Source organism: Lissotriton vulgaris, chromosome 3_1, assembly GCF_964263255.1.
Source record: "Lissotriton vulgaris chromosome 3_1, aLisVul1.2, whole genome shotgun sequence".
Lineage (NCBI taxonomy): Eukaryota > Metazoa > Chordata > Amphibia > Caudata > Salamandridae > Lissotriton > Lissotriton vulgaris.
Window position 1 is genome coordinate 2,058,946,316 of NC_141689.1, and position 25,226 is coordinate 2,058,971,541.

At 45.8% G+C, this 25,226-nt stretch overlaps 1 protein-coding gene across 2 annotated transcripts in view; it reads left to right on the forward strand.

Annotated features, from left to right (window-relative positions):
* Window positions 1-25,226, forward strand: part of CNOT7 (CCR4-NOT transcription complex subunit 7) — a 200,407-nt gene that overhangs the window by 171,916 nt on the left and 3,265 nt on the right. For both annotated transcript variants that reach the window (XM_086962589.1, XM_086962590.1), the window contains 2 exons: window positions 4,118-4,262; window positions 11,651-11,761. In XM_086962589.1, the coding sequence (XP_086818715.1) occupies window positions 4,118-4,262; window positions 11,651-11,761 (256 nt within the window). The remainder of the gene's footprint in view (window positions 1-4,117; window positions 4,263-11,650; window positions 11,762-25,226) is intronic.

Here is a 25,226-nt window from a genome sequence, read left to right on the forward strand (position 1 = left end):
TCGCCTCTTGGGGCGTGATCCAGCCTTCTACTGATGCCTCCTCGATCAGAGTCTTAATTTCATTTTTTATCCTTATGGTAGGGTCCTCAGTGAGGCGGCGATAAGCTCTTGTATCATTCAACTGCCTCCTACACTCAGCTTGATAATGTCAGTATCCTGGAGCACTATGGCTCCACCCTTGTCAGCAGGTTTGATAGTCAAGGAAGTGTCTTTAGCCAGATCTGCAAGGGCAGCTTTTTCAGTTCTCGTGATGTTATGGTAAGGTCGTGACTTAATTTGACTCAGATTCATAATGTCGTGGGTCACTGCTTGTTCAAAGCGATGACCCGCGCTGGGACTTGATTGCTCAAAGGCATATAAGTGGATTTGGGTCTTAAGCCTGTGTTGCAATCATTCAGTTCCTCAATACCGGTCGTCTCTCTGTTTGTGTTAAAGAAGAAATGGAAACGTATCTTTTTCTGTAGAAGTTCTCAATCTCACGTCTCAGGTTAAACGGATCACATACATTAGTTGGAACGAAACCCAATCCTTTGTTCAGAACAGATTTCTCATCGGCTGTGAGTGTCCGAGTACTAAGATTCACAACTAAGTCGCTGTCCCTGTCCTTGACATGCTCGTCTGTTGTTGGCCTCCTCGGTTGTCTGTGTTTGAGGGAGTGGTTTCTGGTGCCCAATGCACCGTCTGCTGTCCCCTCCTTCTCCCCCGATTTCTGCCCGGGCCCTGCCATAAAAAAGACTGATCATAATAGAATTGTGGATGAGGTGGAAAATTTGGTGTCTGGTGGCCCATTGGGGGTGGCCCAATTGGCGGTTGTTGGTAGCCCCAAGGTGCTGGAGGCCACCATTGACCAGGGTTTGGATAGTAATTCACCATCCCTCGCCCTCTATTAGACCTTCTTTGGGAACCTCTCCCTCTACTTGAGACCCCTGTGTTGGAGTTACTTGAGTCACTAGAACCAGAGTCTGAACCGGAAGAGGAATAGTTAGACCCATATTTCTTCCCCTTAGAATTGGAATCTGGAGCTACATATGAGTCACTGGTTCCATCGAAAACCGAGCTAGGTCTTTTTTGAATTTGTCAATTTTGTTCATTAAGATGTTGTCTCTATAGTCTTTGTTTGTTTTATTAGTCTCATCCATGTTCTTTTTAAAAATCACGGGTCTAATCGCAGCGTTGATTTGACCCTCCAAAATTTGGATCTCAATGAGCACGGCGTCTGCTGCTTTCTTAGCTGTTTTGATTATTAAGATCAGCCAATCACGCGTACAACGCCATGCTATTAGAGCCCAATCACGTAAGAATTCTTTGTCTGTAAGAAAAAGCCTGGGTACATTAGACACAATCAAGCCAGACGGTGCACATTTACCATGCAGGTATTCATTCATTATTACTCCATGTAGAGAAATTCGAGAATGGTTCTTTTTTAGATTTAGCAGAGTTACCCAATCATCCTGAGTAGTAGTGGATGTTGTGGGTAAATCATCGAGAATGCTGGGATTATTACTGAGGATGTTATTAAGATCTTCATCATCGAATGCTAACCCACCAAAGTCAGCCATCGCGAAAAGACCTATAGGGCTAAGGAATCAACCAAGTGAGCGGCTAGTGAAGCTGACCTTTAACATAAGAAGCTTCAAAATTGGGACCCGCAGCCGAGGCTGCTCAGAACTGGAAAAACAACTGTCAAAATGAGGGTCTAGGGGACTATGTTTACCGACCTATCAAGCTCAAACCCCTTACGAACTATGCTATAACAACAAAAAACTTGAAGGTCTAGAAGGCTGAGCAAGAGAAGTAACCAAAAAATGAGTCACACACTACAGTCATAACTAACGGTGAAGGACCATCAGATGTAAATAAGTCCTATCAGCCCACCCATATGGCGGAACATCGTCCTCTAGGACCTTTCGAACAGGTTCTGTTTGACCAAGCCCTAGGGTAGTGGCTTAGTACCAGTAGATCCTGATTCAAAGGAGAGATGTATCCTCACCGCAAGTGGTGCTGATAAAGTGCGGTGCTCAAAAAAAAAATTTATGGTGGTGATTAAAATGACGGTCAAGGTAAAAAAGATATGTTTATTAGTATCTACCTTAACGTCAGGTTTAAAAACAGTGTGATGACAGTGTGAAAATATCACTGTACAGTAAGCTTTTGAAATTTAGGCCAACATGTTTCTGCCGTCTTGGTATCAGTTTACCGGCATTCTTCAGGGCCAGGCTGTAAATTTAGCTACTGTAAAATACACCATAATCGGTGTGAAAAAAATAAAGACAATGGTTTGATCAAAAAAGCATGATTATTACAGAAATAGAATGGTGTGGCCAAATGGACCACCCTACCGTGTCCTCTTAAATAACTGTATAACGAGGAGTCCTTTCCTGTAAACATCAGAAGAAATTATGTCAACAACGTATTAATAGCTTTGGTTTAATAACAGTGATGTGAACTCAAAACACGGCGTATACAATCACTCAGCAGGCCAGTCAACATTTATGACGGCCAAATTATAACCTGTGCACTTTAAATGGTCACATACAGCTAATCTGTTTAAATAAGGAAAATAAAACTGACATACACTTACCCAGCTTTGTGGGGTTGTATCCCCCCCCCTAAGTGTACCGTTTGTGGCTCTGTCTGTGTGTGTGTGTGGCTCTGTCTGTGTGTGTGTGGCTCTGTCTGTGTGTGTGTGTGGCTCTGTCTGTGTGTGGCTCTGTCTGTGTGTGGCTCTGTCTGTGTGTGTGTGTGTGTGTGTGTGTGTGTGTGTGTGTGTGTGTGGCTCTGTCTGTGTGTGTGGCTCTATCTGTGTGTGTGGCTCTATCTGTGTGTGTGGCTCTGTCTGTGTGTGTGGCTCTGTCTGTGTGTGTGGCTCTGTCTGTGTGTGTGGCTCTGTCTGTGTGTGTGGCTCTGTCTGTGTGTGTGGCTCTGTCTGTGTGTGTGGCTCTGTCTGTGTGTGTGGCTCTGTCTGTGTGTCTGGCTCTGTCTGTGTGTCTGGCTCTGTCTGTGTGTCTGGCTCTGTCTGTGTGTCTGGCTCTGTCTGTGTGTCTGGCTCTGTCTGTGTGGCTCTGTCTGTGTGTCTGGCTCTGTCTGTGTGTGTGGCTCTGTCTGTGTGCGTGGCTCTGTCTGTGTGCGTGGCTCTGTCTGTGTGCGTGGCTCTCTCTGTGTGCGTGGCTCTGTGTGTGTGTGTGTGTGGCTGGCTGTGTGTGTGTGGCTGGCTGTGTGTGTGTGTGTGTGTGTGTGTGTGTGTGTGTGTGTGTGTGGCTGGCTGTGTATGTATGTGTGTGTGTGTGTGTGGCTGGCTGTGTGTGTGGCTGGCTGTGTGTGGGTCTGTGTGTGTGTGTGTGTGTGTGTGTGTGTGGCTGGGTGTGTGTGTGTGTGTGTGTGTGTGTGGCTGGCTGTGTGTGTGTGTGTGTGTGTGGCTGGCTCTGTGTGTGTGTGTGTGTGTGTGTGGCTGGCTGTGTGTGTGTGTGGCTGGCTGTGTGTTTGTGTGGCTGGCTGTGTGTTTGTGGCTGTGTGCCTGTGACTGGCTTTGTGAGTGTGGCTGGCTGTGTGCGTGTGGCTGGCAATACCATTTATTTATGGTTTTTTTAAAAGAAAAAAAATGTCATGAGCACTGCCAATAGCTCTACCTTTAATAATGCCGAGACCATTGCAATGTAAATGCTTGTTCTTCTTTGTCAGTAATTTTCTCCATTGTAGTGGCTTTAGCAGAGGATATTACTGAAAATGAGCATGCTGTTCTTTTCAATTCTTTTGTACTCTAGAAAAAAATCCATAATGGAGAATTGAACGTTACCCGCATGGAATCAGAGTTCAACAATTCTGCTCAGTCACTTGTTTAAGCTGTTTTTAATTTGATTGGAGCTTCTTAAAAAACAAATATAGCAATTGCAGCCCTTACGTAGACAGTACTCAACAAAATGTTTTTAGACAGTGACATTTATATTTGGGGGAAGACCATGTGTTCTGGCTTACTTTGTTTTACAGGTTTAATGAAGTATCCATGACTAAGAACTAGAATTTGAAATAAAGTATTTTCCCATCTTCCTTCATAACTTTACTCAAAATGAAATCCTGTGATGAAAGCTAATACTTGATTTCCTTTTAATGATTTTTGCAGTGGGTATGATTTTGGCTACCTAATCAAAATCCTGACTAATTCCAATTTGCCAGAAGAAGAATTAGACTTCTTTGAAATCCTTCGACTGTTTTTCCCTATAATCTATGATGTGAAGTACCTCATGAAGAGCTGCAAAAACCTGAAGGTAGACATTTTGAAAAAATTACATTTTGAGTTTGTTGAAATGGGGATATTACCACTGGCATTAAACTAGTATGGATGTGTTCACTTAACTGTATACTACAGATCACTTGTAGTTGCTTGTGCTTTCTGACTACAATGGCCAACCCTCAGATTATTTTATTGGGTATTTAACACCAACTCAGTCTTGTTTAGTGCTTTTTCATTTTTTGCGTTAACTCTTTAATTTCACATCTCTCTTATACCAAAACATTTAGTTATAGTCATTAGAATGCCTTCATTAATATTTAGTAAAACAGATTGATTGAACTAATTTGTATTACTGATTAAGTGAGGTTTGTTACTAGGTAGCCATAAATTTTGCTCCAAAAATATCTTCTATACCTCCTATTTTGGGAATGCCATGCTTCCCAATTATTGTATATCAGTAAATCTTTGTTACTGGCTACTATTCTGCACCCGTCTAATGAATGTGACATAGTAGCTAATACAGTTGTAAGTAAATTACTTTTGATTTAAAAATAAATACATAAATTACTAGTCATTCAGGTGGCTAAAATGACTAAATAAAATTGCTTAACTTCAAGAGTCCACACTTTTCTTTATAGAGTTTTTATTTTGTAAATAAAATATGTTGACCCTCTTTCTATATAGCATAGGTGGACTGATTTTGCGGTCTTTGCTTCGATACAAAGTTTAACACTGCTCTAGAAGCTTAGTTCTAACATGACGCAATACAAAGAGAACAGAGTCCTTTTTTTTTTTTTTTTAGCTTTTACCTTAACGTCAAAGTATTACTTCTGGCAGAATGTTGCTTAGATTTATTCTGGCATAGTTTCCTCATAAAGCAATATTACATATTCAGATTTTTGCCCAAGTAGCAAAGCAAAAGTAAGTGTTGATTACCTAAGCACTAGCATGATAATGTTATGAACTGGAGTCTGTGTGCTGTAATAGATGTTGTTCAGCAGTATGGCTCACACTAGAATTTAGCCACTCCACCAATATCTGAATTTTAACAAGACCGACAATTTTGGCAGATTTCACTGTTATGTATGATTAATCTTTCCCATATATCTAAGTGCTTCATGAGCCTTTTGGGATTTTTCTCTTAACATTTTGAAGCGTTTTCAATGCCTTTTGCTTAGCAAATGTTTGAGTAGTAGAATATTTTCTTCAGTGAATTCCCATCACCTGTCTAGTCAGTCACCATACCCACTTCCTTTGCAGATGGGTCAAGTGGCAAACACCAGCATGCAATCATTTTTTTAATTATTGTTTCAGGGACCTGTGTGGCAGGTAATCAAAACGCCTGTCGGCATGGCTGCCCCTCCTGAATAATTATTCAGTAATTAACCTGAAGTAGGGACCACACCTAGCAAGAGAGCTAGGAGTATGTTTCTGCCTTTAAACTTGTTGGGACTCACTCTCTAGCGGTCCCTTAGAGCATGGTAATTGTTTCAGTCAATGTCGGAGGCATTATAGTAGACTTCTTAAACATACAAGTATTTTTTGCTGTTGAGCCACTGTTTAACATCATTCACCCAATTTCTCAGTCTATAGCCACAGGAAAAAATCAGGAGCTAAATATGTAATCCAACCTTGCATCAGAGTTCCTAGAGCTTCTACTAATAGAACTCCTGATCAAGATCCTTCCGTGTGCAAGGCCATGATACCCCAATCTGGTCCATATGTGACAATGTCATTGATCGGGCATAAAAAAACAAGCAGCTGAAAGTCCTGATCCTTCTATATACGGCATTTCCAGAGGAAGATAAAACTTGCGAAGGGGGAATCTGATTCCTCGAGAGGCATTACACTCGCCATAGCAGCTGGCAGATAATTGCCTCCAAGGAGAGCAGTTAGCACCCAACTGAAGTAGGCAGTATCCACAGACCATTCCTTTAAGGATCACGCTTATGTTGTTAGCTGAATTTGTGAAGCGCTGCTTATAACCCTATAAGATATCCAGTGCCTGATGTGCAGATGGAGGTTGTTCCATGTTTTTGGCATGATGAGAGAGAACGCTAGGCCTCCTATTCTGCTTTTGTGGGCACAAGAGAAAAGGTGATTGCAGGTGTCTGGTGGGTTGGTGGAAGTGAAGGCACCTGTTGAGGTATTCCGGCCCTATGTTGTGCAGTGTTAGGAGTTTGAACTGACAGTTTTTGTGAATCGGAAACCGGTGGAGTTCCCCGAGGTGTAGCGTGATGTGGGTACGATGTGGGAGGTCTAGTATGAGTCTTGCTGATGTGGGAGGTCTAGGATGAGTCTTGCTGCTGCATTCTGGACTTTCTGAAGTCTGTGGGGGAGGTGGGTAGAGATTCCAGCATAGAGAGCTTCGCCGTAATCTAGTCTGCTTGTGACAAGTGCTTGTGTGACTCTATACCTGGTGTTCCTGGGTATCCATTTGAAGATTTTTCTGAGGATGCGTAGTACTTGAAAGCAATAGAAGATGGCTGCATTTACCTGGGCTCATGTTAAGTTCTCCTCTAAGATGATTGCCATGTTTCTTGCGTTGGAAGAGGCAGTCGGTGTTGGACTGAGCTCTGACAGCCACCACGTGGAATGCCAAGGGGCGTATCTGTTTCCAAAGATCCATCTTGTTGGATTTGAGTTGGAGTTGGTTGTTGTCCTTTCTGCTGCGCCAATCATTCAATCAGTGAAGCTGGTCCTGGTGGTGGTGGACTTGTCGGACATTGATTGCATGAATTTGGTGTCATCAGCATAGGAGATGGTTGCTATGCCATGTGCTCTGATGATGATGAGAGGTGTCACGTAAATATTGAACAGGGTTAGGCTGTGAGATGAACCTTGGGGGACTCTGCAGATAAGGCCTTGTGCCTCTGATGTGTATGGTGGGAGTCTGACTCATTGCGTTCTTCTTATGATGAAAGAGCATATCCATTTGAGGGAGGGCTGGTCCTTTGATGCCTTTTTCGTGAAATCTCTTGATGAGGCTAGAGTCTGACCTGGTGTCGAACATAGCGGCGAGGCCCACAAGCATGAGGACAGCTGCATCACCTCGGTCTAGTAGGGTTTAGATCTGGTCTGTGGTGGCGATGAGTGCTATCTCGGTGTTGTGGTTGCTTCAAAAACCAGACTAGGAGTGGTCGAGAAGGTTGTTCAGTTTCAGGTGGTTGGTGAGTTGTTGGTTGATTGTCTTCTCTCACTTTGGCTGGGAATGGGAGCACAGAGATTGGGCAGAAGTTGGCCATTTCAGTAGGGCTGGCTAAAGGTTTCTAGAGTAGGGCCATGACTGCTGCATCTTTCCAGTCTTCGGGTAAGGTGGCGGATTCAATGGAGGAGTTGATGGTGTAGGTGAGGAATTTGCCAATCAGAGGACTTCCTAAGTGGTAGATATGATGTGGGCAGGGTTTTATTTTAGCCCCAGAGTAGACTGTTTTCATGACTGCAGTGGTGTCTTCCATGGTGGGTGTCTAGGTAGGCGGCAGGCAGGTTGGTAATTATGTCCTTGGGGTTAGGTTGCTTTCCAAAGTTGTAGATCCTTTCAATTTTGCTGTGAAAGACATTTGAGAAGTTGACTCAGAGTTCCTGGAATGGTGTGCTGGACTTGGCTGTGATGTTTGGGGTGCTGAACTCCTTGATGATGGAAAAGATCTCTTTGTGGTTTTAGGAGATAGAAAACCCCTCGCTGATCGGACTGAAGCTATCCGATAGTCAAATAGGACAGTTCAGAAGTTGGACAATGCCATCTTTTGTTCCTTCAATGTAAAGTTTAAGAATTGTCAAGATGCTTCACCTAAAAGCACTTACAGGCCTCTCTCTGGCTCTTGATTCCTCTGTGCTTACTTGTAGTTTCCTGTGTCTCAAACCCTAATATTTAATTTATGAAAAAAAATTTTAAAAAGTACTCCGTCTTGCGACTGGTTAACTTCTTTACATTCTGCCCTGAATTTCAATTTTTGTCAATTTTATTGATGCCGGTCATAGCAGAGTTTGAGGTATGTGTAGCTGTAGATACACATGCTTGCATAATCCTCCCATCTAGTGTTAGGCTCAGATGTGTGCAAGTTGTTTTTATTGGAACAAAGTCTTTTGAGTCACGAGGTACAGTGACTCCTCCTCTTGCTGGAAATGTGCATGGCAGGTTCTCTGAAAGCCAAGGTGGCGGCTGAGTAAAGACCTCAGGAGCCTACCTCCACATCACTCCAACCCTAAAACGAGTGCCAATGTCGGTGGTGACCGAGAATTCTCCCCGTTCCTGAAGGCTGGTCTCGCTGGCGTGAAGGAGAGCGGGTGACGACTGGTGATCGAGTCTATCGAAAAGCAGAGCGAAAGAACTGTTGTTCCCGCTGGGAAGGGCTAGCCTGGCTGTTGCTGACAACAGTCTCCAGCTGGGGGAGCTCAGACAAGAGCTGGCTGGAATTGCCTAGCAACCAAGACGCCGGATTTGCAGGAGTGAATTGCGAGAAGGCGATGGCTACGGCAGCACGAGGAGCTAGAAGCAAGGCGCGCGCAACATCACAGGCGAGTTCTACCTCAGTACGGCGTGAACCCGACCCAAAATCGGACATTGAAGTGAAGAAGTCCGACCAAGGCACGGGTAAGAAGAGCAAAATTAATAATGGGAAAAATGTTAAGTCCTTTGGCCCAAGCAGTTTAACTGCAGGAGACGTGAGGAAAAAACAGACTGTCATTACGAGTCTGTTTTCTAAAAAGGATTTGAACAGTAAGGAGGGGGGTAAGATGAAAAAACAGACAAATGGCTTGACTAACAGCGAGAATACTAATGAAAGTCAGACGATTCAGGAGAACCTGACTAATATCATGCGAATGTCCTGGTGGTCAAGCAGTGAGAACACTGTACTGAACATAGAGGATACTCCCGCAAATACTCAACAAGAGAGGGAGGAAAGCAAAGAACGCAACTTGTTACAGCCTACCCCTCCCAGCAATGACAAGACTGAGACGGATAAAAAGGAGAAAGAGCTAAGCGACCTCAGTGCAAGTCAGGAAGTAAGACAGTTGTCGCTCGTGGTCGAGTAATACACGAAGGTCTTTTAAATAACTCCGAGATGGGCTACCTGTCCCCCGATCTTATGGAAAACTTGTTCTCGCTGAATGAAGAATCCTGTGATGCGGATGTCATGGAATCGCATAGTGGTAGCAGCGATGATGGCCTTTGTCGTTTTGTACTATTTGGATGCTCTTGTATGGAGTAATTGTGCTATTCTCTTTTTTTTGCAGTGGGGTTATGTAGGTAAGCCGGGTAAGGGAAAACATTTAAGGGGAGGAATGTGTATATTTGAGGGAAAGGAGGGTGTGGAGAGCGGGTGAGGTTGATTTAGACGCTATCACACAGGCTCAGGATTGAGCCCGGCGGCTTAGATAATGGCGGGGTGGGAAGGAGGGAGGGCAACACTGTGGGGATTTTTAGACACAAGGTGTACTTGATAGGTGCAGGGTGAGGGGGTCAAAGCGAGAATTGAAATACCAAAGAAGAGCAAGTATGGTTTAAATTGAGGGACACAACTATAGTTAAGTTTGGATGGGGTGAACAAGCACTACCATGGCTGGGTTGAAAATTTTGACTGCCACTATATGTGGTCTTAATGACGCAAAGAAAAGACAGAAAGTAGCTGTTGGATTACAGATGACCGGGGCTAATATCATATGTCTACAAGAGACTCATATCGAGGGTCCGCAACAATACTTGCTTAATACACTAGGGTATCGGCTTATTACTGTCTCAACACAGGGGGTGCGAGCCAGGGGGGTGGCTATCTTGTCAAAAGGGGGTGGTCCACAATTTACACGATCACTAGCTGATAAATTTGGACGCTGGGCGATCACAGAATGTCACTATGACAATGGGGAAAGTAAAATGACATTATGTACTATCTATGGTAATGTTAGCGATGACCCCGATGTGCTGTCTAGCGTGGCTAATGAACTGGCTCACTGGCATCTCCCTGATTGGCCCTGCAATAGAGATGCAAGTAATACTGAATGCTCACACTCTTGCTGTATCCAACAGTCTTCTGCGACATCACTGTTTCTGTATTGGGCAAAGAGGAATATTATTACCAGACGCGTACAAGAAATCAGAGGTATTAAACACTCACTGTTAGATCATGGAGATCAGGATATGTGTTTGTTCGCTGGAAAACGTGCCAGTTAATGGTATTCCTCCTCAGAACCAATGACCAGCTGCCTCCCATGATTGTCATTCCACAACAGTGTGCTTGGATAGGACCATGAAGGGGTGTTACAAAAGGCGAAAACAATGTCAGATTTAGCCATCCAGCATGAGCAACTATAATCGGTCCATCTTAAACGTCTTACCTTGTTATTGTGCCATGTCTTTCCTGGAATGGAATCAAGCATCCTAGGACCGATTTCTGGCTATCAGCCGTCTTCAGCCAGGATAGCTTGACTCCAGTGGTGTGGAGAGCATGGGACTCGCGTCTGAGCATGCCCATCCCACTCGGGGTGACAAATGCAAAAACCACAGTTGATGGACAGAATGCAGAACAATGTCATACATTCACCCCAGTACAGAGATCTGGGCCTAAATCCATCGTTGTTTTGCACTCCACGCCACCCTAGTTCAGACATGGCCAAACAATGGATTTAGGCCCAGATCTCTGTAATGGGGTGAATGTATGACATTGTTCTGCATTCCGTCCATCAACTATTGTTTTTGCTCGAATCTTGTCTGATCAGCATAACGCTGAGTTCTGCATTCTGTCCATCAACTGTTGTTTTTGCATTTGTCACCCCGAGTGGAACGGTATGCTCAGACGTGAGTCCCGTGCTCTCCACGCCACTGGAGTCAAGCTATCCTGGCTGATGACGGCTGATAGCCAGAAACCGGTCCTAGGATGCTTGATTCCGATCCAGGGAAGACATGGCTTGGCAGTTCGGGCTGGACTGTTCCCATGAGGCACAGGGTCAAGGCTAATTTGCATATGGCCATGTCTGAACTGAGGTGGTGTGGTGAGCAAAAAAACGATGGATTTAGGCCCAGATCTCTGTACTGGGGTGAATATATGACATTGTTCTGCATTCCGTCCATCAACTATTGTTTTTGCTCGAATCTTGTCTGATCAGCATAACGCTGAGATACAACTCCGGGAGTGAGTCGTGTGCTATATCAAGTTTTAACAACCATTGTTGTGTGGTATGATGAATCTTAATTACAAATGATATAATTACATATCCTAAATATCATATAATTTCATATGATGATCCTTTCTTTAGTAGCAATATAATGGTTTGTCATTTATTAATTGTTTTCTGTATGTAATCGGAAGCAAACATGCAGATTCGAATTAGCAAAGTTCTTTGAGGTTGCACATTTGAGATGCACCCTAAATGACCAATCTTTTCTTGATTGCCTGATCTGTCTTTTTGGTTTAATTTCTCTAGGGTGGATTGCAAGAAGTTGCAGAGCAGCTGGAACTCGAACGGATAGGACCGCAACATCAAGCAGGATCAGATTCGCTACTGACTGGGATGGCTTTTTTCAAAATGAGAGAAGTATATGCATTTTATTTCCCTACTATATTTAAGAATGGATATACACCGTGTATATTAAACCATACTTGTAAATGTTTTTAAAAGTTTGTCCACAACAAGTTTGGGAATTTGCTTTGCTTTCTATCACGTAGGACTCAACTTGTGTTTTAAGGAAGCCTTTTCCCCAATCTGGAATCGATCACATCACATTCTAGGCATTTCAAATAATTCAATTATCATGGCACTTATGTAGGATTGGGCTGTGCAATAAATGTAACGCCTGAATTGTCTTACATACATGGCGGAGCTTTCATCCAGGTGTCAGGGACTACACATACTACTCTATCGCCCATAAGACATACGCGCGACTAGACTACCTGTTAGTTTCTACTTCACTTATGGCGCTGGCGTCACAGGTATAAATAGGAGCAGCGCGCTCTCACACCATGCACCGCTCTCTGTAGTGTTTTCCTCCCCCCCCCCCCCCCCCCCCCGCGCAGCGCGCTGTCTGAGATTGCGAGATACACTACTTCACAAGAAGGACGTGGTAGACAAAATCAAGGGGGCCATTACAGACTACCTTGCACATAACCGGCCTGCGGACGTATCCTTGGCGACACATTGGGCGGCTCTAAAGGCGGTATTGCGGGGTAAGTTTATAGCCCTTTTGGCGGTGGAAAACATAGAACGGGCGCGCAAGAGAGACGAGCTAACAGCCCAAACCCGCGAATTGGAACGGATACACCAGCGGACAGGGGAGCCCGGGTCTGGAGACAGCTGCGCCAGGCACGGCAGCAATTAGCGACTTTAGAACAAGACCGGGCTAAATATGCGGCACATGTATTATACGGGGGAGACAGGTGCGGGCGTCTGCTAGGGCGAGCGCTCAGAGAATTACAACAGCGGCACACGGTGCAGGAAATACTCACGAAAGAGAGGAGCAGAGTGACCGAGGATGGGGACATAGCGAAAGCTTTCAGCGATTTTTACTCCTCATTATGTGCCGGAGTACGGCTTGACCCCGCGGATAGTGAGATATTTTTAGAGTCAGTGGCACTGCCAACTGTGTCGCAAAGCCAGTCGGAGTCGCTGGACGGTGCGATCCGTCCTGAAGAAGTGATATCTGCGATCTTGCGCCTCAAATTGGCTAAAGCACTGGGCCCAGATGGTTTCACCTCCCTCTTCTACAAAACGTTTTGCCCACAGATAGCCCTGCTGTTGACCACGCTTTCTAACTCTTTTTCCGACCCCGGAGCCATCTCGAGAGATCTAATGGCCACCACGATCTCGGTCATCCCCAAACCTGGGAAGGACCGAACGCAATGCGGAGCTTACCGGCCTATATCCCTCCTTAACGTAGATCTCAAACTCTACACCAGTATCCTCGCGGCACGGCTGGCACCGCTTATGCAGGGACTGGTCGACCCGGACCAGGCAGGATTTATTCCTGAGCGGCAAACGGCCGACAATACTAAAAGGGCGCTACACCTGGTCGAGCGGGCCACGAGAGTGCCCGGGGAGTACATGATGCTGGCGATTGACACCGAGAAGGCGTTTGACCGGGTCCACTGGCCATACCTGGAACAAGTGTTGATAAAAGCGGGATTGGGAGTTAAATTTCACATGTGGGTTTTAAACTATTACACCTTCCCCACGGCCACGGTGCGTGTCAACGGCTGTATGTCACCCAGCTTTTCCATTGAGCGCGGGACCCGGCAGGAGTGCCCACTTTCCTCTCTGCTCTTCGCGCTGTATATGGAACCACTGGCGCAGGCTCTGCGGTCGACCCCGAGAGTGCAGGGGATCAAATTCGGGGAGTACATCCATACAATCAGCCTGTATGCGGACAACGTCCTCCTTTCCTTGGCGGATTCTCGACGCGTTCGCTAAGGCTTCGGGCTTTAAAGTTAACATGGCAAAATCATTGGCTCTTGATCCTTCCCTGGAGGTGAAGACTCGCGCCTACATGGAGGAGCGAGTTCCCTTCCGCTGGTCGGCTGAGGCGGTCCCATATCTGGGGATTCTGCTGGCGGCAACTTTGCAGGATACGGTGCGAATAAACGATGCCAAACTCCGTCAAACCCCAAGTACAGAACTGGGGCGCTGGCGTCCTCTCTCTCTTTCTTGGCTGGGACGGGTGGCTGCGGTGAAGATGACCGTTCTCCCCCAGATCCTGTATATCTTCCGGGCTATTCTGCTTCGTCCTCCTGAGGGCTGGATCCGCCAAACACAGTCGGAACTTGCGCAATTTATTTGGAATGGGAAGCGACCCATGATGAAGCTGCGGCTGGCAATGCTCCCTCCGGAGAAGGGTTGGCTGGGGTTGCCAGACTTGTTGCTTTACTATCAGGCGACTCAACTTAGGACCCTGGTGGAATGGAGCAAGTGGGAATCGGAACGCCACTGGCTTTTCCATGAATAGGCGGTGGAGGGCCGCCCGCTGCAGGAGGTCCCCTTCCTTCGTAAACAACACCGGCCCCCCAATTTATATGCTTTCTACATTACAAGAGTCCCGCTGGAGGTATGGGATCAGACTAGTGTCCTTCCCCACTCACGCCTCTGCTGGAAAATCCGGACTTTGGACCGGGTAAAGATGTCCAGGCTTTCGCACGTTGGCGTCCTGCGGGCTGCAGGGTTCTATTCCACCTTTACTCTGGCGAGGGGGTGACACCCTTCGAGGGTTTACGTCAGGACTATGGTTTGCAGGAAATGGAGCGACTCCGCTACTTACAAGTGCGTCACTGGGCACTCAATCCCCAGGTTCGGGAGGGGGCAGATCGAAAGCTCAGTCGGTACAAATACTGGCTCATTACACGGACAACGGACAGACGGCTCATATCGGACCTCTACCGAATGTTGCTAGGTCGATACACCCACCCCTATAATGCGGGAAGGTCGCGATGGGAGAGGGAGCTTGGACGGGGTCTGAGCAAAAAGGAGTGGGAAGACATTGCTATCGCGCCCGACACTGCCTATCACATGCGGTTGACAGACACCTTCACTAAGCTGGTGACGTACTGGTATTACACGCCTGAACGGTTGCATGAGATGGATCACACCAGGGACGCATCCTGCTGGCGGGGCTGCGGGGAGAGGGGAACGTTGACACATCTTCTGTGGGATTGCACACATGTTCAGGGTTACTGGAAGACTATACTCTACGAGATAGCTGTACATTTTGACACTGGCATTCCGAGATTCCCGGCCTATGTGCTTCTAGGGCTCCCCAATGCTATCACCTTTCCGTTGAGGACACGCAGGGGCAATAGCACTGGGCTCCGCCATTCAGAACATACTGGCTTTGTGGCTCACTGCACATGTCCATACTTTTCAGGGATGGTTGTGTCGTCTTTGGTCGGTCCTGGGCATGGAGAAACTGTCCTTGGTTAAAGCGGGGGACGGGGCTAAGTACGCGGAGTTGTGGTAGCCCTTCTTGTCCCTGTTGGCCACTGAATTCAGGGAGGTAACATGCCCCCGTTACTTGCGGTTGCTTTGCTTATCACACACAGATGCCTAATTTAGAATGGTGTGGCTGGATGTATGGATGGAGTGGGAATTGGGTGCTGGAACTGGGATGGGGGGTGGGTAGGCAAGAGGGTGCTTGGGGTAGGGGGGGTGGCGGTTGGGGTTGTTTCATGTTCTGGCTCTTTGGATAGTGGGCCTGGTCCAGCAGGTAAATCGAGTATGCCGGGAGCTTAATTGGCCAAGTGGCCAACCTGTATGGTTGAGTTCTGCTAACCCCATTACAGACTTTGGCGGCACTGTTTATGCTTGATACAATGGGATATCTCTGCTTTGTAAAAGAGCCAATTTTTCAATAAAAAGATTTAATAGTAAACAACCGTACAGAGTCCGAATTAGCAATTCCAAGCCAAGCTCTCGCTTTTGGTACCTCTTGGCTTTGTCAAAGCTTTTTGGTGATGCTGCACAGCTCTGACAAAATGCATGCTCCTAATACACTACATGAATGTAACTATGATGCAGGAAAAAGCTTTGCAACACCTTGTGAAGAAACCTGTCCCAAAGGTAATAGAGAAATGCTGGACAGAAGATGAAGTGGTAAGAAAATACTTTTTGGGCGAGGTATAGTGAGGTTTGGGAAACTTAGGAGATTATTGCAAGAATGATGATGACATTATTGAAAATAGAGAGTACTATTTACTAAAAGCTAGAAGTCCTGCCTCTGTCTTACAGATCAATTTTTATTTTTTTCAGGGCCTATTGTCATTGTGACTTTGCCAGTTATTTATTACTTGGCTGCAGCAAGTGTAGTAGGCACCATAACAATGTTCCTTCTAACTTTGCAGCACTGGCACGTAGTAACCCCTTGCTTTACCAATACCTCATGTTCAGCAGTGAAGCCATATCAGCCTTTACCTTTTAAATGGTCTACCAACCAGTTTCAACATTGAGTCTACATCTTCCCAGTGCCTGTGGTTTCTTTACCACCAAGCGCAGGAGGGTTTCTGTGTCCCCTCAGAAGCTCCCTAGCTCCCAGAAAGTGGTAAAGGTCCTTTACTGCCTTTCGGTACCATACTTCTGCACCTCCATGAGGCCTGAAGGGAGCGTCACAACCTGGATCATCTGCAGATTGGCAATTTTCAAACATACCCTTTTACCAGAGGAAGAATCACTTGCTTAGTTTAATATTTGTGTAGCATTGGAGCGTCCTCAGTATTTATGAACACTGTATAGCTAAGTACCTCTGTGCGTGGGCACCTCTTTTGGCAGAGATGAACAGCTTTAATTTTTAAAAGATATTTTGTGTGTAAATAGGTTATAGAGTGAGCATTAAATAAGCATTGGCCAAACCAGTAGATCTAGCCTTGGAAAGTGTGCTAATTTTTTTTAGACCTATTTTGTATGCAAAAATATATTCTTTTTAAAAGTAGCCCAGCATGCAGCCACAACAGCCACGGCACTGATGGGCACTACTTTTCTGATGGATACTTGGAACTACAGATTCCTCACCTTTAGAGTGATTTTCCAATAAAGCTCTAGTCACTAACAAAGTGGTCCCATGTGGCTCCACAGTCACTCCGTATTTGCCTCAAATTTTTCTGACCAAATAAGCGTCACCCCTGCATGCGGAGCAAGTTCCTTTCTTTCTTTGCCCTTCGATGCGGATCGTGAGCTCCACTCCCAACTTAGCTGAGAAAATTTGAAGTTTTCAGAAGATCGACTGGGTGCTAGAGACTTGATCTCCCCCCCCCCCAAAAACGGCAGAGTTCAAGCTGTGCTGCGACTGCAGGAAGCAGATGTCTTTTATGGACTCACACAACATTTTCTTTTGTGCTTGTGGTTTGGCTCTAGCTCTCTGGCCATAACTCAAACTTGTGTTCTAAGTATCCCCAAAAAGGCGATCTGAGAAGAGGAAGCAAAACTGTTGCAGAAAATTAAGAGGTTGTGGTCGAAACATAAGTCCCTCTCCTAGTCTTTGGCAAGCTTTAAGCCTGTTCATGGAACCAGTCACATGTGAAGTCCTGTTCCAGCTCGGAAGTCTTACAGTAAAGCGAAGAGGCACCATAAATGTGTCAACCAAAAGATAATTTCACACAAGCAGTTTCTGACTAGGACTTGGTCGTATGTCTGATCCCAGCACACCCTGAATTACCTGGGCTGCTGTTGTCGACCCTGCATCAAATAGTGGAATTCAAGAAAGCTTTTCTGCACCAACAGTCATCAGGGGCACCATTTGAGCGACATTTAAGGGAGGGACTGTCGGAGCCACGAACATCCATGACATGTCAACACATAGTGATGGCAGCGGAGACTTTTAGGACAGTTGCTTGTTTATACAGGCGCATGGTGGGTGAGGGAATGAAACCTATGAGGGAATTGCAAAAGAAATGGGAGGTGGATTAGGCAAGGAGATCCCAGCGAAAACTTGGGCCCAAATAGTTAGAGCCTGGAAGAGTGCCAGAAATGCTAGATTTCAGCTAGTTCACTTTTACATATTACATATGGCATATCTTACTCCTGCAAGGATTAAAACGTGTTTTAAAGTAGATACCGCTCAATGTCCCCGTTGCACATTGGAAGGGGCGGAATTCGGCCACGCGATGTGGAGATGTCCGCAACAGGGTACATATTGGGAGGAGGTGGTGGACCTGCTCTGTGAAGTCACGGAGCGGCGAATCGATGCTGATAGGGGGACTTGTCTGGTGCATTGGTTCCCGCGCACCCCAAACACGAAGGTAACAAGTGCGTTTTTGGATTTGGGGTTGTTGTTGGCCAAGCGGGATATTACGGCGCACTGGAAGTCAAGGGGGGGACCTAGTTTCAAAAGGTGGAAAGTAAAATTAATTAAATGGGTGGTGAGTGAGAGTACAGCTCGGCTTCAACATGCAAAGCGAACTGATAATGATAAAGCGTTGGAATCCGCAAGGGCATGGGAGGCATCGGTTATATCGCTGCAAGCTCCTGAGGCGAGAACAGACACGGAGTCAGACATGACTGAACAGATAGTATCGCCCTGAAATGTGAGTATGGAAGGCGTTCCCCTCGTGCAGCCATGTGGTTCAGTCAGGATACAGATTTGATTGGAGGTTCAGATGTCCAATACTAATGACACTATGATATGCTCTGTTGGAGGACTTAGTTGACTAGGCTGGATAGACGGTTAGTAGAGGGAACACACCGGTGGCAGAGGGTGGGAAGGGTGGGGAAAGGGCGGGGTGACAGCATGTTGGGTTATTGAGACAGTTAACATGGAACTGATACTCCTGATAGTGGATAAGAGAGAGACTAATGCTCCAAGTGGCTCTAGAACCTTGATGAGGAGTGTTCTATGTAATGTTAGATACAGGTTGTTGTTGTATGGCAAAAATTAATTAAAACATTTTTAAAGAAATCTGGGGCACTATTTGAACATCAGCTTGTAGTCCCCCTCTACCCCCCCCCCCTACCACCCTCCCAACCTTGGCACCAACTGACCCCACAGGACCTGTTCCTGGACCCTTTACGGTGCTTGTGTACATTTCCAAGCTGGCCTTTGAGTCCATGCTATTATCTTCCATGCCAACAACGACACCACTGGCCCGAACCAGATTCCCATGCCAGTCTCCTACCCCGAGCTGTTGTCATCCTGCGCCAAGCCTATGTCGCGCTATGAGATTACAAAAGTGCTGCTAGTCCTGTTGCAGCCAGACTCTAATCCTTTCCCTCTACTCTGACACCAGTGCAATCGGAGGCTAGAGACTTAGTTTGGATCCAAAGCTGACGTAGTTCAGGGAATGAACGATTTGATTTTTAGAGGGGGTGAAAGAGGCTGTTGGGGACTGGGGAAGGGAGCAGAAGTGCCCCTTCAGGCCGTTCTCTGCATTAAGCCTGCCCCTCCAAGGCATCACCCTCTACTCACACAACTAATTTTATTATTGAAGTTCCCAGGTCTAGCCCAGCCACCTTTCAGTCATCGCCAACACTCCCAACCTGTGCAGCAATGGTAGGCCCAGTCCTTTAGGAGCAGAGGCCATGGTGGCGTCCGAGGCAGACCGCTCGAGCATGGGCAGCTCTCCTCTAACACTTACTCGCCTGCACACCAGCTATCAAGCCACTTGAACTTGCCTTCACAAGCCCATTGTCAGTAGGAGGCGGGATACAACATTTCCTCCCTGGCTGGAGATCCATCACTTTAGACGGGTGTGTCTTGCAAATTATTCAAAGGGGCTACACCGTTGATTTAATTTCTTCACTGACCCATTTTTCCACCTGATTGACTCAGAAAACTGTTCTGCCTTCTTGTTGCAAGAAGTTCATCTTCTGCTGGTCAGGTGGCACTGAGTGGGTGCCAGCTTCAAAGAGGGAAGAGCGCTGCTATTTGGACTGCTTACTCCTATTGAATTTTGATGAATGCTTATATTGGAACTCTGCCCACTGAATGTCTTTCTGAGGAAAGATACATTCAGATTGCTCACCCTGTCTCAGATTCGTTGTGCTCCGGACACACGCCACTTCACGGTGTCCCTGGACTTGCAGGACACATTTTCTATCCTGCAGGCCCGAATGAATTATCTGCAGATTAGGTGTTCACGAAAGTGATGCCAGAGGTGGGTGCCCACCTTCAGAGGTGTGGTATAAGTGTATTCCTGCACCTCAATGGCTGGCTTCTCAAGCTAGACTGCCCTCTATCAGTCATAGACCACTTCTGAATGACATCTAAACTTCTGACACATTTGAGTTTTCCATCAGAGTTGAAGATCCCCCTTTATTGAAGCAGTCCTTCCACTGCCACTGCGATTTCAGGATTTTCAGGGTATGATCTCAATGTTTGGGCCCAATCCTGTCTCTGTGAGGATGATTGGACTCCAAGCCTTGTGCATCCTGCTCGTTCTGATTGCAAGATGCTATACACAAGTTCTACAATGGAACCTCAGCTTTCAATGGTCCCAGCATCTGGGCTTTCTCTCCACTTCCATCCTGGTTTCAGAGGAGACTACTCACAATTTGCTGTGGTATCAGATATGCTCCAACCTAAAGTTCAGCAGGATCCACTCTTCCTTCCCCACCCAGACTTTTCCCAGTTGTGACCGATGCTATACTAATGGGTTTGGGGCAGGGATCAGGGCCTTCTGGGCTCTTGCGAAAAGCCAGCTATTAACCTTTTGAAGCTTCAGACAATCACTCTGGCCCTCAAATTCTTGGTGTCCTTAATGAGGAGGCTAGTACTGGTCCTCACGAACAAAACCAACTGCCAGATGTTACTCCAACAAGTATGCAGAAGTGCAGTCCTAGATCCTGTTTCAGCAGACCCTACATCTCTTGAGGTGGCTGGACCAGCAGAACGTCTTTCTGCTAGCCAACCATCTATCTCTGAGTACCAGAGTTGATAAGCTTGGCAGATGTTGGCTGACTGATCACGAGTGGCGTCACCACATTGAGGTCGCAAGAGGCATCTTCGGTCAGTGAGGGATGCCCTTGTTAGGTCTTTTTGCAACGGTTAAGGTAGCAGTATCATAAATACTCACTGGTGTTTCCTCCAGAAAACTCAATAGGAGACCCAATCCAAAAGAGATGGGATATGGACCCCTAGTATGTGTTCCCGCAGCATTTCTTTTCCTGCCTAGAGGACTGAGAAAAGTCATGATAGACCGGGCCCAAGTTATCCAAATAGTACCAGATTAGGACAGGATAGTATAGTCCACACATGAGCTCCTGAGTATTATCATTTGTCCTCCGATCCAGCTACCCGTCTGAGAGAACATGGGTGCAGCCTTGTGGCACACGCAGTAATTGTGAGTTTGGTCTTTGATCGTTGTGCTTGATCTTGAGCGTTGTGGTTGGCGTTGTTCCAGGGCAGCTCTGTTCCGGTTTGGCCAGCATATGCTTTGTTGTGGTTGCTACTACTTTGGGGCTGGATGTCTGTGCCGGCGGCATGGTGTGAGAGGGGATGCCCACCCTATATGGCATATCACCGAAGCTACAGGAGACTTTCTGTGTTTAATTTTGGAATTTTTCTTTGGAATTCGAACTGGATGTTTTTGGGGAAGTGAGCTGACACTGACCTGTATCTGGGATACTTGTCTCAAACTATATGGTACGGTTGAAATTCGACCTGAGATATTACCAGATTTTAAAATCCATTCGGGTGAACGTAGTGACAAAGCGATATTGTACCAGACTATATGTAAAGATTTAGGTAGGCAGTTGATACGCCAGTGGGACGGGGTGTCTTTCGTATTGCATCGCCTGTGCAGGTGTCTGGCCCTGCTGGGGTTGTGGTTGTTGTGATGCCCGTGTTGGCTGAGTTGGAGCAAAGGCTGCTTTGGATTAAGGCTGTTTTGGAGTGGGGCAGATCGTGGTGCTCTGGATCGGATGCAGCGTTTGGGGAATGGATTCCTGGTAGTTGCGTATGCCATTGAGCTATGATCATATTTACCTAGAACCTTTTTTCTGTTTGTGGATGTAGGGTGGGCATCCCTCCTTGTATGTGCACCACATTACTTAGCTGCGTATATCAAATAGTGTGTTTACTTCTAGGTGAGTGCCAGGGAACCCAAAGGCACCCTCTCTAGTTAATACCAATTAGGGAGGGCCCTCTATCTCAACAACTAGGTAGCATTCTTTACACAAGTCAGTCATCTAGACCTCTATGCACGGATACTGAGCAGCAACAGTTAAATGCTTTGAAAAGTTCATCTACGCTGGGAAAAAATCTTGTCCTGCTGTAGGGAACCACATACTAACCCTCTGCAGGTCAAACCTTTGGATGTATTGGGTGTATTATTGTTCTGATAGAATAGCTAGGCCTTACAGTGGACACTGTTAAGGGTTATCTGTCTGCCTTTGGCATTTTTGTGTTTGCCTGATCAACCCCCTATATTTAACCACATCCGTGCGGTCCTAATTTGCCGCCGGTGCTGAGCCCTAATGAAAACGGGCGTGGTCATGACGGAATGGTTCCGTCATGAGCACAGCTCAACCGATGCTCATGACGGAACCATTCCGTCATGAGCATCGAAGGGGTTAAACCTCATGTTGTGATGCATTTTAAAGAAAATGTATCTTGCCTGTTCCTCTAAGCCTTTCGCTATGCCACAGTTGGATTTAAACCGATTGTTGACATTTTCTATGTGCACACCTTTAGAGATGATGCACAACTGCTCATTGCAACTACCTAGACAGCCTTCTAATCCTATGTATTTGTGCCAACTCACCTTTCAAGGGAAGAGGCTATTCTTTCTAAACACAGATTCCTCACTGCCCTCCTATATCTGCAATCTGTGGAATGAACTCCTGACTATTCTAAAAAGATGCCGAGATGGATTTTGGCCCACAGTCTCCTGCAATTTGTTTGAAGTTCTTTGCATCTGAAAGTGTGGAAGGGAATTATTGAGAAACAGATGCCTACTTGCTGGGGTTGTACTTGTATACAGCTCTGGTGTCTTTTCTGGGGCGTTAGTTATTGGGGAGCCACAATGCATCATCTGCTGACATGTAGGAACATAGCTGTGGAATTCTTTGGATCTAGTTTGGCGTCTGGGGGTATTCTTGAAGGTAAGGAATACACAGTAACATACAATACCCACCAGAAAGAGTATTACTGAAAGTAAGTTGCTTATTCTTCGGGCAGCTGTGAACATCCAATCAGTCAAAATTATGTTGTTTTCAATACTAGATAGCCACTAAGCTGACGTTGTGTGACCCAGTGCCCGTACTTGATGCTGTGGTGGGTGGAAGCAAAATGTGAATGCCACTAAAATAGAACCATGAATGAAGAGGTCTTAGTGAAAACCTCTTTATCTAAGGATATATGTATGTATTTTTTATAAAGAATTTCTTCCCTTCTAAAAGAGACAAATTAAACTGTTTTCATAGGACTACATAACCTTCCATAGTATAGTGAAAACCGTACATTGTCGGTACATGACCCCTTGGGAGATCCACAGCCCTAAAACGCAGCACCACCGCTTTTGGTCTATTTTTCTCTGCTATTAATATTCATCTGATAGAGACTTCTAGCTGCAAAGATCAAGCTCTTTTCATGGAGTTTCCAGTGCTATTCTTGGTGCAAAGATAGGTATCAGATTGGTAGATGGCAGGGCAAAAGTAGGGATGTTTAGATTAATTGTCCCAAATCCCAGGAGCTACCCCAAGGAGCTCCAGCTCGACAACCATCTTGTCCATATACGTATATATTTCATTTGTGATGTCCAGGAGTGTTTGATGTTTTTATGCATCATCTCCTTCTTGCATCATCTCGTACCTCTTTCAATATTCAGATCTCACAAACAAGCCTTTCTAAACCGTTCACTCTGACTCCCTACTTCAAAGTGCTCTTAAAAGAAAAGAATGTTCTAGACCGTTCCCTCGTCTATCCCTCCACTATCCTTTTCAATTGAACTAACAGACTGACGTCTCCATCGCCAAATTAATTTCATATTTCCCTATACTAATTCCCCACTAATCCTGTTTAATTTTCTTAAAAGCATGCTACCCGCTGAAAAGCACTTCGACACCTCACCAGGGGTAGCAAGCGCTATATAGATGCAAACTTTTCCCTCTTCTATCCCTTTTCAATCCAAATAACAAACTTGCATGTCCACTACTGAAATTAATTTAATATCTCCCTATACTTATTCACCACTAAACCTTTTTGGGTTCTGGAATAGCATACTACTTGCCGAAAAAGCTCTTCGATGCTTCATCGGGGATAGTAAGAGCTATATAAATACAAAGACAATTTTATGATGATGCAGTACAGCATTGGCCAGAAGAAAAAAGCCACAATGGTGCACCTGCATCTTGTGGCTGTGTCATCTCCTTGGGTGCATGCATGTGTGATGACACCTGTGTACTTGCATCACCACACTTCTGTATGCCTATGAAATGATGCAGCTCCATTTCTTATCCCCTTCGATGCTCATGACGGAACGGTTCCGTCATGAGACACAGTGGAGCTGTGCTGATGACGGAACCGTTCTGTCATGACCACACCCATTATAATTGATCCTCAGCACCGGATTGTCGAGTAGGTAATCAAGGAGTGGAAGGGGGAACAATAAAGTTGGGGATTAGAGGGAGATGAAGTGTATGAGGGAGAGAGCAACACAGGGGTGGGTGGAGAAGTATAGGAAGGAGAGAATAATGTGGAGCGCAGGGAGATCCATAGTAGGGCGAGAGCTGGAAAACACATGCATTCATGGAGGGGTTAACAAAAAAGAAAGAAATTGCTCCTTAAAAGTGAGCAGTGGAAGGATACAAGCCAGTCAATCAAAAGGATGATAGAGAGGTTGTGGTCCAGGGGAGGGACAAACACAAGAGGAGGAAGCCCAACCAAATGAATAAGAAGGCAAATAGCAAAAATAAAGCCAACTAATGGTAAGCACTGGAATGTTTGTAAGCCCATTTTAAACTTTTGTTAAGCTTACAATAGGTAGGCAAGACCTAAAAATCTCCAGTTCCTCAAGTGTATGACTGTAGTGGCAGCATGGATGTCAAACAGTACTCTGTAGCTGAACTAGGATAAAACCTATGTTCTGTGCGGATGAACAATCTTGTACTTGGTCCTCTATCCGTACCCCAAAAAGAACTCTGAGGACTTTGGTAGCCATGATGAGTTCTTTTTGATCAACTACTTACATTTGTTTCCCAGTCTAACATGATTGCAGCCATCTGCTCTCAGTTTTTCAAAACCATCAAACCACTCTGTTATTTCCCACTGAAGGCAAAAGTATGTTTGGCCGCTTTGCTATTTCAGCTCGCCTGGCCTATGGTAATGACATCCGTCTGGGCCTTCCAAAGTCTTCAGATACATGGCACAAAATGTATTTTCTTTGTGCAACTCCTTCCTGCCAACCTCTTGACAAGTAGGAAACATTAAAGACCCAAGACTGAACTTCTGGTTCACTCAGCAGTGCTAAGGAGTTTTATGTTTTTATGCACACTGGTGGTGGGGCACGACCTCTCCTTCCCCAAACTCTGCCCTGCCTTCGGCAGTCCAGATGAGTGTGGTTATAGGTCCTATTATCATTGGACATTTTCACTG